At 43.3% G+C, this 19,050-nt stretch overlaps 1 protein-coding gene across 1 annotated transcript in view; it reads left to right on the forward strand.

Moving 5' to 3' along the window:
• The first annotated feature begins 13,338 nt into the window (after positions 1-13,338).
• Positions 13,339-19,050, forward strand: part of LOC142784679 (uncharacterized) — a 264,403-nt gene continuing 258,691 nt past the window's right edge. The window contains exons 1-2 of the mRNA XM_075883153.1: positions 13,339-14,977; positions 17,992-18,177. Of these exons, the coding sequence (XP_075739268.1) occupies positions 18,163-18,177 (15 nt within the window). The 5' untranslated portion in view covers positions 13,339-14,977; positions 17,992-18,162. The remainder of the gene's footprint in view (positions 14,978-17,991; positions 18,178-19,050) is intronic.

Consider the following 19,050-nt stretch of genomic DNA (forward strand, 5'->3'; position numbering starts at 1 on the left):
GAAGACTCTGAAAAGGACAGGCTAGGTCACGTAAGTAAACGCAGTTTGCACTAACACCTTTTGTTCAGGTACTACCAGTTGGCTTTGCTTTATGAGGTTTCTCATGTCTGCATCTGCTAGTTGGCAGTGTCGACATGAGGACTTAGTTCATTTCTCTATTCAAGATGTCAAAGTTTTCCTAAGGGAAACTCTTTAGTTAGTTTTAACTTTCAATGAGTGTGTAAAAAAACTCTCTCAGGCAGTAGAATTACAGTGGCATCCCAGAATTCTTGTATAGATTGGTTGAGAGAAGTTGCTACTGGGGGAGTGTTGCAGTATGTGAATGTGCAAAAGCTGCTAACCTACAGAGTAATGCATGAGACCCAGGTTATTGAGGGGTTTTTTATGGCAAGTTAGTTAATGTGTGATGTCTGTGATCCTACAAAGAAAATGGGTGTCCAATATGATGATCGTTTGAGAGTGCTTTTTTTATACCGCACAATACGTTTGAATGAACTAGCGGGGGTTTTCTTTTATGCTGTTCAATACTCTGATATTTGTGGTGCATTAAATTTTCTCTGCTTAGAACTAATGTATATTCATTTTATTTGTAGCATCTATTTATTGTCCACTCTGCTGTATTCTAATAAAATCTGTATCTTGAGCTTTGTATTTATCATTAACCTTTCTTTGTTCAGTGGGCTTTAATACTCGGACGGTGTGCTACTATATTATGGGAACAATGCCCATAAATCTATCATTTCCTTGCAAAGCAGTTCTCTTTGGTGTAAATAAACGTTATTTTTAGGCGTGTGCAAATTTTCGAATGCTTCGAATATTCAAACGAATGGTAGAGTATTTGAATTCACTTCGATTCGAATTTAAATATAGAATGTTTCGAAGTATTCGCCTTGCCGTTGACCTGCCTTACCAGAGAAGTCGCATTCGTATGGAATGAAGAACAAAGAAAATCGTTTGACGAGCTGCGGCAACACCTTCAGAAGCCACCAGTCCTCGCACACTCTGATGATGACGCCCCGACAACAGTGCACACTGACGCTAGCAATGTTGGCTTGGGAGCTGTACTTGTGCAGTGGCAGGATGGCGCTGAACGAGTAATTGCTTTCGCGAGCAGAAATTTTTCACTTGCGGAAGAAAACTATTCCACCACGGAAAAGAGTGACTTGTGGTAGTGTGGGCCGTTATGAAATTCCGCCCATATCTGTATGGCCGTCCTTTTAATGTTGTCCGCGGCCATCACTCCCTCTGCTGGCTGACAAATTTAAAGGACCCTTTAGGACGGTTTGCGCGCTGGAGCCTGAAGCTTCAAGAAGTTGACATGACGGTGGTCTACAGATTGGGGAAGCGACACTCCGACGCCGATTGCTTTTCTCGTGCGCCATACGAACCTGCAACAGCAGATGATGACGATGCAGTCTTTGTCGGGTTGTAAACACTGCTACTATCACACAGCTGCAACGAGACGACCCGGAACAAGGACCCGTATTTCGTTTTTTGGAAGGTCACGCTTCAGCTGTACCTAGACTGTTTGCTAGAGGGTTTCGTCGTTTTGCATGCGCAACGACGTTCTGTATAAAATGAACTTCACGTCACACGAAAACGGCTACTTACTTGCCATGCCAACATCTCTAAGGAGTAAAGTATTACAGGCATGCCACGATGAACCAACATCCGGCCACTTGAAATACTATTGGCCAAGACTGACGGTGACTGACCGTTCAACACTATGTTCGGACGTTCCTTGATTGCCAGCGCAGAAAAGTCCCGCCCGTAAAACCAGCAGGCCTCCTCCATCCTATTGACGTGCCTGTTACTCCATTCGCTCAAGTCGGAATGGATCTTTTGGGCCCATTTCCCGCCTCATCGGCAGGTCGCAGATGGATTATAGTAGCCACCGACTACCTCACTCGTTACGCCGAAACCAAGCCTCTGGAAAGGGGCACGACAAGTAAAGCAGCCCGATTTTTCGTTGAGAATGTGGTGCTGAGGCATGGCGCTCCTTCAGTGGTAACAACTGACAAGGGAACTGCATTCGCAGCCGAACCATTACGGACGGTTTTAAGACTTAGTGGCACATCCCACCGGCGAACAACAGCGTATCATTCGCAAGCGAATGGTCTTACGGAGCGTCTCAACAAGACACTTGCGGATATGCTCTGCATGTACGTCGATGTCGAGCATAAAAACTGGGACGAGATCTGGCCGCATGTCACGTTCACCTATAATGCGGCTTATCAAGAAACAAGAACGCCATTTCGCCTTCTTCATGGTCGTGAAGTCACCACTATGCTGGATGCTATGCTGCCGCACGAGCGCAAAAAGGTTGAGACGGATGCTGATTATATCACCCAGCTTACCGAAGAAGCCAGACAACTTGCACGCCTACGTATTAGTCGCCAGCAGGACTACGATTCAAGATGGTACAACCTTCGTCACCGTCTAGTCTCATACAAGCCAAGAGAGAAAGTTTGGATGTGGACTCCTATTCGGCACCGTGGCCTCTCGGAAAAAAATGTTAAGACGGTACTTTGGGCCCTACAAAGTTCTACGACGTCTCAGTGACATTAATTATGAGGTTGTTTCTGATACTGCGCACTAATCCTTAAGGCGTCGAAGGTGTGCTCCAGAAGTTGTGCACGTTGTTCAAATTAAAGCTTATTTCTTTGAATGAACTCGTGCGTTTCTAATGAGTACAAACCACTTTGATCATAAAGCATTGGAACTATGCTTTTTTGAATGGGAGGCTAATGTCACGGCTAAAGGCCAGGCAAGAAGACGGAGGACTACGAAGAGATGAGCGTAGACAGCACCCACGGTTGCTCCAAGGAAGACGACGTCGAAGCGGCTGCTTTTTTGATCTGTTAATACAGACCTCGTTTCTCCTGGTTGCACCGTCCTGTATCCTATTATTTTCACGTCGCGACAGTATGAACGAATAGATCTATACTTGTCCCCTTGTAACCACCTGTAATAGTAGTTTCACTGCAATGTAGTGGTGTTAAGCCATGAAATCGCCTTGCTAGAAAAATTTAGCTTTGCCGCGAAGTCCTACTTTAAATTTTCAGGGGCCCTGCAACACTGGTTAAGCATGGCCAGCTGACGCTGCTAATCGGGAGTCGAGGCAACGGAGAACGTGTGAGCTTAATATTATTGCGCAGCACGCGACCTGGAATTCACAAATTCTCAGTCGGATAAAAATTGCTCTCTTAATATTATTTACAATACTGCTAACCCCAATGATAGGGGCTCTAGCAGGGTGGTACAAAACATATAACAAGGTTTTTTAACAAATACAACAAATTCAGACAATACAAAATTCAACTGACAATGCAGACAAGCATTTCGTAATACAAAATACATCAGGGTTACAATTGAAGGAGAGCCTGAACTGTATCGCAGTCAACTACCGTTACTACGTCTTTATCGAGTATATAATGTATTTTTGTTTGTACGCTGACTTTTGCTTATATTCGTACTAACGCTGTATTTTTCCCTCCCCACCATGTACCATGTGTCATTCAATGTAATCCACTCCCCTCTGTAATGCCATTTGGCCCTGAGGGTATTATAAATAAATAAAATAAATAAATTTCATTCTGTTACAGCTGGGGGAAAAAAAGAATATTTAAAAACATTGTTCTTGCATTTAAATGGCGCTAATGAGTATGGATGTCGTAGCCTTGTAGAATAACCGCTGGAAAAAGAAATGTAGTCACACGTTCGGTTCTGTAAATTAAAGGATTGCTTCTTTCAGCAAATGACGCCCCTATGTCAAAAATCGCTCGTCACAGCCATTGTACCAGCCATTGGCTGATTATAGCATGGTTGTTATTGGGGCCGCGGTGGGTAGCCACGTATTCAAAGAAAAAAAAGCAATGCCCAAGGTCATGACACACACCCAACATATTTTCTTTCCCTATGCCATCTCTCGCGGCTTTGCTTCAAGCGCTTTCGTCGAGACAAGAAGGGAGAATGAAGTTGTAGCATGTGGGAAATCGCTAAACTCCGTTCATACTGGACAGGCTCTAGAAGTTTTTGCAGCGGTTAATTCGCGAGGCAATAAGCTTCTTTAGTGAATCTATTTCATGGCTACTTGAAAAGTTGTTGAAAAACCCTTTAAATGAACACATGATCCTCAAATCGATTGAGCATTTTTTTAAGCTTAAAAGCTTGCTTTGTTGACTTATAGATTCTAACTGTAATGAATATTGTTATGTATTTTACAGGTTATCACTTGCATCCTACTGAAAGTCAAATCCTGCTACTTTTCTAAGTTGTCTCGACTTCATTTGAACGGGAAAGAAAACAAAGCACTTTTACATAGAGGCCTTATTTATATTGAAAAAAAAATGTGCAGGACAGTTAGGTCATGATAAATATGCCCATTTTTTTATACATCGTATATTTTATTTGATTCGAAATTATTCGACCAAAAACCCTATTCGCTTTGAACTTAAAATTCACTGTTCGTACAAGCTTAGTTATTTTTGTTGTAACACCTTCTACGGTGATACTCTTGGGCAAATTGTAGGCTACGAGTGAATGCACGACTCATGCGCTAATGAGTGCAAAAAAAATTAGATGCCTTGTCTCTAGGTCTTAATTGCTACCACCCCAATAATCCTCTGTTAAATAAGGCAACGAGAATCTCTTAGTGGTAGCTAACACTTCAAATAAGGAGGTGTGCATATGATTCTTATTAAAATTATGTACTTTATCTTGTAAACTTGTAGCAACACAGACCGAAGTTTTTCTAGACTCCGTTTGTAGTATGGCACGTGTAAATGAAAAATTTATCTGTGAACGCTCATTTAACTGTGCTAAACGAGTGTACCGATTTATGTGTCGTGATATTAGAGAAAACAAAAATGTGCAATCCATTATTGTAACAGTTTCTTGGCACCGTCATGCAGTCGGACCTGGCCTGTGGAGTCGGACGCGTACGGCCATCGGAATATTGGCATTTTTTCGCTGCCACTGTTAAGCAAGGTGGCTTACAGCTTGCGCATTGGAACAACCACATTGTCTGAGTGGATGTCGAGACTGATTTCTTCAGTGCTTTTAGCCGCCTAATGGAATTCACCACCTGCCCCGATGACCTGGCCAATAACGAGGGTTTATCATAACTACGTAGCTGAGCCAAAGCCAGTTTTAGTCCAAATTGCAGTTTTTAAATTTAAAATTGAGGTTGTCACGTGCTTGTGTCAGTGATAAATGCAATACTCGAACTAGTGAATATGGAACTGCATATTTTAAAACCTGTGTCCAGAAAATAAGACAACCTGTGCAATGAAACGATAGTCAAGCATAGTTGTCAGTTTTTGTGCGTAATCTTATTATCAATGGAACATTTCTTCTGTGCATGCATGGTCAACTATTGCAGTGTTATCGCTGGAATGTTCGATAATGTATGCATAATTGCTAAACTCTTGTTGCTTGCATACATTGGAACAGCATAAGCAATGAAAGGTTTCAGAATATTTTGGTGTGGCCTGTCCCCATAAGCGGTTAGAAACGTATGCTTTAATAATATAGGAATAGCTGTGGTCTAACGTCCCAAAACGACGTTATGATTATGAAGCACAGTGTAGTGGGGGCAAGATGGCAAGATGGGCCAGTTGGATTACGTTCATAATTTAATACAGACCACTAAAGTATGGACGGGCAGAATACTGTACTTGTCAGCCTCTTCTGTCCATCCGTTTTAGTGCGCTTCAACAAAATTTTCAAATATGAACGTAGTAGGGGCTTTGAAAATTTTGACCAGGTTCTTTAATGTGCTCCTAAAGCCAAGTACATGAGCCTCGCACATTTTTGCATTAATTGAAAGTGCGGCCAATACCGCTGGTATTCGGTCCCGCGACCATAGGGTTAACATTCGAGCGTAATCGTCACTACACCACCATAGTGTGCATGTATTGATTTTGTGAAGGAATTTGACTAGGGCAGGAAAATACAGATGCACCTGTGACAATATTGGGCACTGTACATTAGTCAAAAATGCAGTTAAATGTACATACAGTTAAAGGCAGTTAAATGCACATACAGTAAAATGTATGTGCATGACACTTCAGTGAGGTTACTACAGTAATCCCTTAACTCGAAGCCGTCAAATCCAGCGAAAATTTCGAGATAAGCAATATTTCTACCTAAGCAAAACATCGAAAATATTTGCTTAGGTCACTGCAAAAGAAAAGCCAGTGTTGTTGGGAAAAGCCGCACTGCACGAGAGAGCTACTGTAATAAAGACACAAGAATTCGCAGGGAAAAAGAATTTATCACCGAGGACCAAAAACTGTGTAATTCTCGTCTGTTTCGCGTTCTTGCTCGGTCCGAGAAAGGCGTTTTACAGTTGCTCAACTCATCGTATGAGCCGTTGTTCGCCACCACTGCATTCGGCCTTGTTGCGGAGCAAGTGTAGCATGTGTAGCATAACATAGAAGCACTGATGCAGTTTTAGATTTTTTTTTCTTGAAGGCAGATTAGCATAGACTTGCACCCTACACCGACATGTCAGTCACTGTGCTTTTGCATAGCATTTGTCAACGTGAACTTCAAGTATTTAATCTTTCTAGTGCAACATGTAGATTTCGAAACATTAATCAGTTTATCGTGTTAGGAGCAACATCTTTTTTTCAGAATTGGAAGTTGCAGCAAATTGACAGGCAGTATTTCAACAATGTGTAATTGGTACTGACTGAAAAAAAAAGAATGTTTAAAGTGCTCTTGAACAGAAGTTGTATTGCGAGCTCATCTTGATGTCGAACAGAGATCGGGTTTTTGTATCTAGCTCATGAGTGGGACTAAATCTACATTCTACTTTAATCGTGGAGGCGATCTCCAGTCGCTTCTATCATCTTGGTGGGGCCTCTCCGGCCTACCAAAGTTATTTCAAACTGTAATGTAGATTGTTTATGTGCCTGTTTCAATTAAAGTCCTTCCATTGCAAGCTTTGAAACTGGTTTGCATGTTTTGCTCGCAAAATTCCAGAACTTGAGGTAGCAGTGACTTTACTTGGGCTCGTCTCTTCGTAGCTCTGTTTAGCACATTGCTTGTGTGCTAGGCTTTGTTGGAATGTTCACTTGTTGTTATTTAAGTTTTGTTGACAGCGCTTATCTTTGCGAACCGTGAAAATGCTCTAGGCATGTGATTCATAGTGCCATACCTATAAGACCAGGGCACGCTATTATTTAAACATACCCCGAGTACTTCTTGTTGGGCTAGTTGGTAAAAACATGGCTGAAAATAAGGAATGCAAGGCAGAATACGGCTTGCGTTTTACTTGTATAGAGTCGAACCTGCATATATTGAGATCTCGAAGATATTGCAAATATACTTTCTTTCAGAAGTTCCCTTCAGCACTGTGAAGGCTGCAGGGCCCCCTGCCAATAAGAAAGGTGATCAGCCCCTCTACATGTATTCATCCGCGCTGTGTCGGCTCATTGAATTGTCCTTCCACGCTCATTGCATGTAACGTAGGTGGTTTATGAACTTTCAAAAATAAGTAATACTGTCAAACTGGCCATTACTCTTCAACTTCAGGAAGTTTGGCGTCTTAACTATATGATTTGTGGCTCTACGGAAGATCGGTAGACGCTCGTGCCAGCAGATATCTTCCCTTTGTGGCTCTCTGACGCTGTTCGTGGCTCTGGTATGACTGTTTCTCTTTCGACGTGTTCCTTCTAGTCTCTCGCTGCAATGTTTCTTGTCTATCTTTTTTGTTTCACCGAAAGAGCATCTGACACGCGCGGAACGCTGTGCGAGGTCGCATGTCTGATATTTGGCGATGCAGTGTTTTTCGCCTGGCGGCACAGCCCTGGCATCGGCGCGTTAGGCTTATCAGATATGGCTACACAAGCAGCATATCTCACTAATAACGACAAAATGTACCTGATGCTTCATCCTCAGAGTAAGATCAAACAAATCGATGGCTCATTTGACCATTTATTTGTTGCTGTCAGTGCGGTGGGCGTTGCAGTTCGAATCAAGCGGGCGCTGCCATGTTGAATTGTAACCATAGTTCCTGTCGGTAGCTGACACAAAAAATTAGATGTTCAGGAAATAAATGCGATGAAGAAACACGTTGCACACACCAAGCAAATGTCAATTTTAGACAACCCTGCCAATTTGAAGGCACTTGTATGAGGGGCTACGTTTTGCTACGCAAGCGTGTGGCTTTCTTACACCCCGTAGCTTTGGTAGTGCTGAACCAAAGTGGTGTAACAGAGTATAGTTCAATATATCGTATGATTCAATAGGGAACTTTAAAAAGGGTCAGCCATATTTTCAGTGCGCAAGCTTATTTTACCGCACTTCTTTATGTTAATGCAAGAAAGGTAGCTTTACAACAGTGTGTGAGGACTCTTTAAGCTCTTATTTTTCAGCATTCAGTAGTTACATGTGCAGGTTATATATGAAAGCAAGGGTCATGTGCAAAAGTAATACAGCATCTATGTAAATAGCACCACTACCTACATGTGCAGCTATGTGAGCTCTTTTGGCGCCAAAAAGCCATTAGTCTGCCTCGGCCTGAATTTCGGCCTTGTTCTGTTGGCATCGCTGAATGTCACTCTTCGGCTTGCTACAATTTCGCATGTGGCATGTGTTGTCTCATAGCATAACATGTGTTTAGTAACTCAGCCCTGCATTCTTTTTCGTGTGCACTTTCAGTTCTGGGCACAGGTCTTGGAAAAACCTGACACAGCACTTCTCTTGTCACCCAGCCGGCAACGACCACAGGTGGGTTTCTGCTCCTTGTGCCGTTGCTCTAAGGTTTTGGAAACATTTTGCAGTACAGTATCGTCGGGAGAGTGCAACGCTGTTTGCATTATGCTTCCGTGTTTGGGGCTTACGTACCAGTGCCTTGAAGAACTGTTTATTTTTCACAGCAACCAGTTCTAGGTACAATAAAATGAAGTTTATTGGACCACATTTGAGAGTACTCAACGTTGTTGGCCAGGCAATAAAGAGCACGCTGCGTGAAGTCATCATTGTACTTACTCAATCTCATTGTCGACTCTAATGTAGGTCGACCTTTTACAATTGCTCTGCATAACACACCCACAAAAAAGAAAATCGTGAGCGCATTCAATAGACATTTATGTACCATGTCACTGAAGAAAAACTGGGATTTCAGTTTAGAATGGTGGCTTCATGGCAGCACCTCAGACCTGTACAGACAAGCTAGCTTTAGGGCAATTGGCAGGGATTATCTATAGAAAAGCTTCTGCGAATCATTGCTTAAAGTACTGCTTGCATGCAAGGAAATGTAATATATTTCACAGGCACGGCCGGACGATAAACTTAATGTTGTAACCATGCCACAACGTGCCCGATTTTTTCTTAATTTAGGTTTCGGTTGTAAGTCTACCATGGATACTAAACAAATTTTGGTTTCGATTGAAGTCAACTGCCCACAATGAATTTCAGATTTAGATAAAATGGGTATATCTACAATGGTATAAATATGGTACTAGATAGGGGAAGGGGAAGAGATGCAGGTAAGGTGGGCATTGGGGCTTTTCGTGCCAGTGCAAAGGAGGCAATCAAAAGCGAGACCTAAGCTAAAACTGAGCTCTCCACATGGCCGATAACAGAGGCAGCTGGCGCTCCCCTTATCTTGCAGATAACATGAAATGATTGCCAAAACTGGGCAAAATGCCTGGCTACTAAATGTGTGTTGTCTCCACACACATGCTCAATATTGGAGGTGACACGACCGAAAGGTAGAGACATTGTGTATAGGCACTTGAGCTTCCTGTGCAGTCTATAAGCACTACGAAATTCTTTCAACAGCAAGTGTTTCACTTTTTGTTTCTGTATACGTTGCTCGGAACGGTGGCTTGACTGTAAAAGGAAAGTTTGGGGTGCCTACACCATAGGTCGGTAAAACAAAAGTGGAACTCACTCACTCGAAATACACATTTTGTGTTTTGCACTCGCTCGGACTTAGGCTCGCCAAAATATTGCGCCCCGATTCGTAGCTTGATCTGTGTCTGAGTGAGTCCAAGTGACTCGACTTATGAGTGAGTTCGCCGACCTATGGTCTACACCACCATGCGCTTCTTCACATCTGTGCCTACAATTTTTCTTTCCTCAGGTGGCTGATGGTGGTAGAGCTGATAAGAAGACAAGCAAGTGCTCGTCAACAAATATTAAAGGTAAGCTGCACACCTCTGTCAAAATATGCCGCTGTGAAGTGCAGGTTGAAAGGGAGTATGATTTCGCTTAAATACTGTACGACATTGTAGAAAATAAAGGTGTTAGATAAGGGAAGCAGCATGGAAGGCAACCCCGTGGCAGGCTGGCAAAAAAAACAGAGCAACGGGAGAACGTGCAGAGGGCGAACACATAAACCGAGCTTCGGAGAGACTGCACTCCTGCGTTTATTGCAGGTACTTTTATGGAGGGGAAAGAAGGGCGATTGGCGAGCGAGGCATGGGCAACATGACTGGCATGCCTTCACTGGGTTGGTAGCAGGAAAAGGGCATAGTGGAGGCCTATCTCTACCCAGTGTCATGGACAGTGTACTTGCATGACACCAGGGGTCTCATGACACAACAAAAGGGATTTTTACAAACTAAAAGTACATCAATTACGATGCCACATGGTTTGTATGAACAAAAGGAAATGCAGTCGGTAAAGATGGCACACTTTGTTGGCCAAAATTGTGCCCAATGAGAGAAACCAATGCTCAAAGTGCAATGAAAACAGCAGGGATAGACGCCAGTCACCTGAAATCTGAAAATCCGTCATTTCTTGCTCATCAGTGTAAAACTTTCTGTGTTTTTGCAGAGGAGTGGAAACATTCAGAGACATTCGCAACCTGAGCAGGCCAGTACCTACATGTGTAACAGGTCGTTGCATAAAAATGAAGGGCTTGTGGCTTTACACTCTCAGGAAACATAGTCTTGATGTTTGAAACTGAAAATAGAAGCGAACCTTTCTTGATGGTCTAGTGGCTAAGGCACTCTGCTGTTGACCTGCAGGTCACAGGAACGAATTCCGGCCACGGCCGCCGTATTTTCGATGAAAGCGAAAATGTTTCCAGCCTGTGTGCTTAGATTCAGGTGCACGTTGAGAACCTCTGGTGGTCGAAATTTCTGGAGCCCTTCACTAGGGCTTCTCTCATAATCATGCGGTGGTTTGTTTTGGGACATTAAATTCCTACAAGTGGGCAATAAAAAAAAATCGCCGCCATATCCACAAAGTGGATATGGTGGCGATTCGCCACCATATCCACCTTACATCCACCAAATCGCCACCATATCCACCTTACAGGAGCTTACTCGGTGGTGCATGGGGCGTTTCTTGGCGAGACCATTTCTGTAGGAACGCTTGTTAACGAGCCAGCGCGTGATGGGTACGCTGAAGGCAGCATTGTCGGGCACGTTAACCACCTGTTCCTTTATGCTATACTGGCCGCTGGCTAGAGTCGAATTCCTAACGCTCGTAAATAGCAGATGTGGAGCTATCTGGCGTTTTTCAATGGGGTTGAGAGCAGGCAAGTGTTTTTTCTTTCCTTCCAGTTCGGAGGCGGCGCGAGTTTGCACGCGACCAGACCAAACACCACTGACACCCTCCTTTTTTCCTCTCTTTAACATTCCTTTCTCTCCTCCACTACTCATCTCCCGTGTGGTGTTGTTGAGGCAACCTCCTGAGAGAGAGACAGTTATGACGCCACGCTTTTCTCTTTACCCTTCTTTCTTACAAAGCAACTTTGTGGAGAAGAGTGGGCAGGTTATTGAAAACCGAAGCCTTGGGTGGCAGCTTGCCATCTATTGAGCATTTTGGAATCGCCGGAGAGGCAACCTTAAGCGGCGACCGCAGAAGTGCACACACTGGCAACACTAGTGTACACGCCGGCAGCCGCCGTACATCAAGCCGTCAGCAAAAGGAGCAAGCTGCTAATAAAGCGAAATGTGTCCTCCAATACTCCAACGCCTACAACACTGCTCAAGGGGGGAGGCTACCACAGAAGGGGAACTTTTTTGTTTGTTGAGATCTCCCAACAAAATTTCAGGGTAGTCTAATTTTACAGCCATTTGAATAACCACAAAATTTCATGCATTTAGGTTCGCTGGTTCCCAAATTACAGCCATTTATTAGGGTAGTGCGCATAGGTTCTTCAGTCAGGCGCTTGTGAATTTAATCAATGGGCTAGCGCCGTGAAATTCACTGTGATGATTTTTGGATGAATGCATTACACTACGACAAGGAACTTTTTTTCAAATTCCTTGCAGAAAATTTTTAGCAGAGCAACAAATTTGGTGTTTGCCATTGAGGTTTTAGCAATGAAATTTTAATTATAAATTACAGATGCAACAAATTTAAAAAGCAGTTTTGTCACTGTTTGGGCTATTTATTAGGGTACATAATAAAACAAATCTGATAGAAATGAGATGAACGGTTGAAGAGATATCACCAGACAAATCAGCCTCTCTGGCCAAAACAAGTCATTTTGAGAAAACGGGCTTTGAAAGTTTCGAACTCGTATTTTGGTCTAAAATTACCCTACAAAGTAGCTAGAAATGTTTTTTAGGACTCTTTTCCTCTTCAGCTTTTCCTGCTTGTGTTGCAGCCGTTCCTGAGCCTTTTTCACAAGAAAAGGGTCTTTCTCCGCTGCCCATTGGTTGCCGGCATAGCGCTGAGGTTTGGTTGCAAAGCAACACGTTCGCTTTCTTCCGCAGCTAACTCCTCGCATGTCCAAGAACCTGTTGGCACAGTCGATGACGCCGTTGCACAGTTGACGACGCTGTTGCACTGTTCGAGGCCGTAATCGCTGCAGTTAGAGAGCGCAACTCGTCAGGCGCACTTGAGCACGAAACCCCAACACCAGCCTCACTTGTGACGACGGAGCGTTTCGCGGATGGTGTAGCAACGTCGACGTCATGATAAGCATCAATGCAGTCATCGTCTTGAAAAGACGAAGAAGAAGCTGCTCAGCATCTATGCGACTGTCGCCCAGCATTGGCGCGTGAACAAGCCTCACCATGCAAACGAGCCTCATTGGACGCTTTCTTGAACAGAACGCGTGCAGAGTCTCAAACTTTGCCCTGCTCACTCTTAGCGACAGAACAACAATCAGCGTCCCGTGAACAAAGTGAAAGGTCATCTCATAAAGGCGGTAAAAGATTGAAGAGCACATGTGAGAACCGAGCGAAATGATGGCAAACGGGACACACAAAGCACGCCCAGAGAACAGTGGTGCTTGCAAGGCCGCGCCAAGCAAGCACCACTGTTCTCTGGGTGTGCTTTGTGTTGCAATTTATCGGTTTTCAAAGAGCGCGTCCCTCTTAAGGCATTCCTTGTGGACAACTTCAGGTCCTGCATGGTTGCGCTGAGAGCTTGCACTGCCATCTGACAGGCATAGCCGCGTAGTCTGAAGTGCCGAGGCGCTCTAGTGCTTTGTGTGGAACTATCGCTGTAGAAGTTTCATGATCCCACATCTGCATCCAGACACTCGTTGAGCTTCTATTTCTCGTGAAGTCATTGAAGGTGTTAACAACGGCAGTCAGTCGTTCACTGGTTCTTGATGTCCACATGGGCTAGTTGTCTGGCTTCTCAGGCACGCTGAAGGTACATGGTGATGTCAAGGTTTTCTTCGTCAGTGATGTTGGGTGGTATGACATCGAGCATGATTGTGAGACTATTCTCATAAGACATTTTGAAAGGCTCCATCTGGGTGCTTTCTTATAGTGCCGTGTTGCAACCAAAAGTTTCACGGGTTGAGATTGTCCCAATTTATGTATTCGATGTTGACTTACATTACTACCGTCTTGACAGCTGTCTACAGCAATGCAAAAATTTGTGAGAGTTGGTAGAGCTTTGCCGTCGTTGAGTTTTTCTTTTTAGTCTGTGTGTGTGCATTGTTTTAAGACTTCAACTTTTCTTGTGAACCTGTGGCACGTTCTGTACAGGTCTGGCTTTTTTGGTGCAATTAACGCGAATTAAGTGCACTCAATTAGGGTTTCTTCTAGTATTACGTAGGTGGCACGAAAGAAAAAAGTAGCCCTTCATTCTTTTGTAGCACAAAGGTACAAGAAAAGCTGTCCGCATTTTCTCGAATATGCCAATATATTGAACTAGTTATTTCAGAGTATCGTGCTCTAGCTAGGAGTGGTCAGATGTGCCTTGGACATAGTAGAACAACATAGTTCTCCTCACATAGTTACTGAGGCATCCTTTTTGACACGTCAGCTGGGGCTTGCATGGGGTGGGGAGTCCCATTTGTTTGCAGCTCAAGACGTGGTGACAGCTCTGCTCTTGCAGCTCTTGATTGCTCTGTCTAGTGACAGCATATGTGTCTCTGGCACGTGTTTTGCCACGGGGATTGTGAGCAGGTTCTGTACGGTTTAACGTCGCTGTAATTGAAAGTTCTGCAGCAGAGGAAAAATTCATAGTTGTCTCAGATTTGAACCCGGGCCTACCTTTCGAGGACTATCGCTCTTACTATCTGAGCCCGCAAGAAATCTAGTAGATATCGGCCTTAGGGTAAATTAAAAGCCGTAAGCACGGGATGCAGATATTCTAATTTGGCATCCCAGAGTTATGAGTTGACTAATGATTTTTGCTGATGCAATCAGTACCACTGGTCAGCGTAGATAACAGCATTTTCACTTTCGCTCGGTAGTGAAGTGTAAATTAGTAGAACAGAACTGTTTCATATTTGCTTCATATGTCCACTGTGTTTACGGAGGGCCAGAATTTCAGCAGCTAATGGGTGCAATATGAGAATTCTCTTGTAAGCACATTGCCTGTAAGCATCTTGTGCTTCCTGTCAGCTGAGCCTGTTCATGATGGCCATCTGCAGGCCGTGCAGCTGCACTGACAAAAGACCAGTGGCGATCGCCGTTTACACTGGTCCAGCCTAAGGAAATCACCGCCTGCCAGGTTTCACGGTTAGCGCGTCTCGTCAAATCGTCTGTGCGAACAGGTGCCAGCAACGAGTCTGAGCAAGCGCGAGCGCTTCCACAGAGTAAGCAGTTATTGTCGTTGTCCCTAACACGTTGTGGTGGCTTAGTGGTGTAATCACGACGGTGTCATTTTAACTCTTAAAAGGGACACTTGAATGAAACAGTGAATTGGTCTGGATTAATAAAATTCAAGGACTCTGTAATGTCACGAGTATTGCGTTCGTAAGTTCATCATTAGCGGAAGAAATCGAAGTAGAAGTGTTGTTTTCCAATTTCTCGCTGAAGCCTCTGCCCGTAACTTCACCGATTTCAAAACGATTAACAGCTATGCAGGACCGAGTGATGGCGTTTCGTGTGGAAATGGCAAGGCGGTTCCTGCACCTTCACTTTCGTTTCATGCTTTTTCTCACTTGCGATGTGTGGCCTCATGATCAAGTGGTGTCTTCAGGAATGTGGAATTGTACTTTACTGATACAGTAGACTCCTTTTAAATGAAACCTGAAGGGACCAGAAAAATGTGTTTCCTTTAAGAGGAGTTTTGTTTATTGAGGGATGAACAAGGTTACAATATTGAAGTACGAAACCAAACATATTACCAGTAGTTGTTCCATTTAAGCAGCAATTTCAATTAAAAGAGTTTCGTGTAAAAAATACTCTTTCTTTAGTGTCCCTCTAAGCTGGGGTGAAACCTTAAAAATGAGTTAGAAAATTTGGCTGTAATGTAGTAATATAAGCTATGGCTATGAATATTGCAAGGAATCATAAAGACAGATGCAGCTTGGCACAGGGGCTCGAAATCATTTCATCGTGTAGTTTTTATTTTTATTTTTTCTACATAGCAAATTTAAAAAAAAAAAATAAGCTATCTGCAGAGCGTTGCAAATTTGCAACAGTGTAACTTAAACACTGCACAACAAAAGCTTGATTTATATTTTTGCATTTCTTAATGCATGAAAACTGCCACTTAGGAATGCCATTTTTATATACTAAAATTCAAACGCACGTATGCTACAGATTCTAGTTGCATCTATCTAAATGACTCAACACACATTAGAATTTTGTTTGCCTATGCTCTATATAGTTCCTGAAAAAAGGTACATAAGCCTCTGAAATCCTTTTGAGAGAAATGCAGAGACCACACGAAAATACATGCTCATTTCTCATCAACATTTCCAAGCCCAAAACCAAAAGTTATTTTTGAAAAAGTGAGTACCTAAGTGGGATAAATTTTTTGAAAGGTAAAGAAATTTTCCATCAGGTGATGGCAAAATCGAATTTTTCTACTGAACAAAGTCTCTCTGCACCATCCAATGGAAGACTGTTGTAGACACAAGTTGCTTTAGTTAGTATGGTATATTTCCGTGAATATGAATTTTCGTGGGCTTATATCGAGCCCAATTGTTATGTATAAGGTGGAACTTCGACTGTATGTCACCCGGTTTGGCGACGACCCGCATTTTACATCGAATCTGTTTGGTCCCAGCAAAATTCTCATAGAAGCAATGTATATAACCCTTGGTTATATAACACAGTTTTATGCGGACCCCACAGTTTTTGACGAATTTCAGATTCCATCGAAAGAATACTAGAACCAAACGTCGTCCAAACATTCAAGAGTGCAAAACATAAGCTTGTGTTCCCTCTGGCTGGAGTAGTTACCTACAAGTTATAGCCACAAAGAGTAGCTTCAGCTGGCCGAAGAGCTGATATTTTTCTCGTTTTCAATTCGTGGAAACTTGCTCTGATCGACATACAGCTGATCTCTTTGCTTTGTCGCAGTCACAGGCTCGCGCATGCATAAGGGGGCGACACGGCTGTTTTCACAGTGCAAAATTACTGTCACTTGATGTCCATCTTCGTGATAATAGCAAGAGATCACTAGTTGTATTTTACAAGCCAACAAATTGCAATGCGCACAGCTCAGTCGTGCACGAAGGCATTATACGCGAACTCATGGTCTGTCGCCATTATGTGATAGCGATGACACTGCGACTCTTCTGATGGGAGGCTGTTAACAACACTGTTTCAGTTTCGTTTTTTCGCACTGCTTATACAAGTTTGATAATACGACGCCTGGATTATACAAGTATTGCATTTTCGCATGGTCCCCTGAAAGTTGTATAATGGTGGTTCCACTGCACCAGACTATTATTTTTAAATGATTCCCTAGAACTTCATGGGATCATGTTTTTGATAAACTGGCTACTGATAAATGGTATAGTTTAGCATGTAACGCAAGATCATCTCTTATCTGACAACCACTTACGATCATAATAGAAACTGATATCGCTAAAAGGGCTAGTATCTTCCAAGTGGTCTCGATCGTCAAAAAGGTCTCAGTGGTCTCTTTTGCTGGTTGTCGAGGTGTATCAATCGGCCAATTCCGCCTAATGCCGAGGCTAAGTTTAAAAAAACATTGCTGAAGAAAAAGGATATATGCCCAGTCAAAGCACTCGTAACTGTAACACACAGAGTTTACTGCAAATTTTTTGCTGAGTGCGTTGCTACAACAAGCTTTATATATCTGACCAAGTTTTTGGAGCAGCTTCGGTCGCCCATCACTCGGCTACTAATGCCTAAAAATTCACAAGTTGATCATATTCCATGACAAAATTAACAAGTTGAGCAGTGACAAAAGGGGGATCCTTCCAAGGAGGGCGTGCAGCGATTAGGATGGAAAGGTGGGCTAGTTGGTAATTCATAATTGTTCAGCCAACTGGGAGTGTGGGAGGAACACACACACAAAAAGCAAAGAGGAGGCACGCAGCACGAACGCTCGTGCTGTGTGCCTCCTCTTTGCTTCGTCTGTGTCTTCCTCCCACGCTCACAGTTCGCTGAACAATTATGAGCAGTGATTAGCTTGAAATTTGACCTCTTTCAGCTGCGCAAAGTGATGCATATCTTGGCAGTCGTGATCATCAGCGCCCAGTGTATGCATCGCCATTGTCAGCTTGAAAAACTCGAACGTGGTAAGGTTCTCACAATGTTCTGGCATCAAGGGTGTAAATTGTAGATATCACACACTTAGAGTATCCAGATTTATCTGCGATATCTAAACATTCGTCACTCTCTACAGGTATTCCTGCCAGTCCTTTGTCTTATTACTGCCGGCGGCGAATTGCTGACATTCAGGCCAAAGGAATCTCGAGCAAAAAGGGGTCAGAGCTGCCACAACACATAAAGCCATCTGTACCACTGGCAGAGCATAACGACTCAGAGCGGAAGCCAGCACGCCCATTGCCTGTAGATGCACTTCCAACAGGTACGCAGACGTTTTGTTCATGCTTCTTGACATCAATAATGCATGGTAGGTACCCTGTTTATAAGAGACACCTCATATAAAAGGCGAAAATCGCTGTCTGGAGCATGCCTTATAAAGTTGTTCATCTGTATATTCAAGTCATTGCAGCCACATAATGTCTCATTGAAGCACGCCCCACCAGATACGTTTGACAGGAAAGAGTTTAAACTTTGAAGTTATTCGAAAATAAAAAGTAAGTGAAGATGTATTTCTCACAGCAGCCTGTTTTTGGTCCCCAACTTTCCAGGAGCAAAAGTGGTACTTAACTGTTCTTTCAATGCAAGACCACTGTTTCTCTGCTGCCGTTACCAAAAAATGCATGGGCCTAATCCTGTGCTTTAAACAATGGTGGGACAAGCATACCTTTTGGAGCATATGGGGCAGACATGTCACCCCCCCCCCTCTGACTTTCGTGCGTAGGCGGTTGTACTCTATCCGAATTTTGTGGTAAAATTTTGTTTTTATGTTTTCTTAATGAATATTATTGCATTTGAGTCCCAAGCTCACAGTAAATGATTTAATGATCAAGTCCACACATTCTACTTAACCTTGCCCCTTCTGCCCACCATTTCACCAAACACTCAATCCCGCACTCACGTGCTTGGCACTTTTGCAAATGACCGAGAAGACAAACAGGCGGTGCTGTAGGTTTTTTGCCCTTCTTATCCACAGGCAGTGCTATAAAGTTTCTTATCACTGTCTGCAAACACTTTGAAAGACGATAGTCTTTCTTGGGGGCCTTCGACCGAAAAATTTTGGTCTGTCTGTCTGTACATTTGTCTGTTTTGCCCACCTATATTCAACGTTAATAAATAATCTAGTAACGTTGCCTAT

The sequence above is a fragment of the Rhipicephalus microplus genome, unplaced genomic scaffold (assembly GCF_043290135.1).
Source record: "Rhipicephalus microplus isolate Deutch F79 unplaced genomic scaffold, USDA_Rmic scaffold_15, whole genome shotgun sequence".
Lineage (NCBI taxonomy): Eukaryota > Metazoa > Arthropoda > Arachnida > Ixodida > Ixodidae > Rhipicephalus > Rhipicephalus microplus.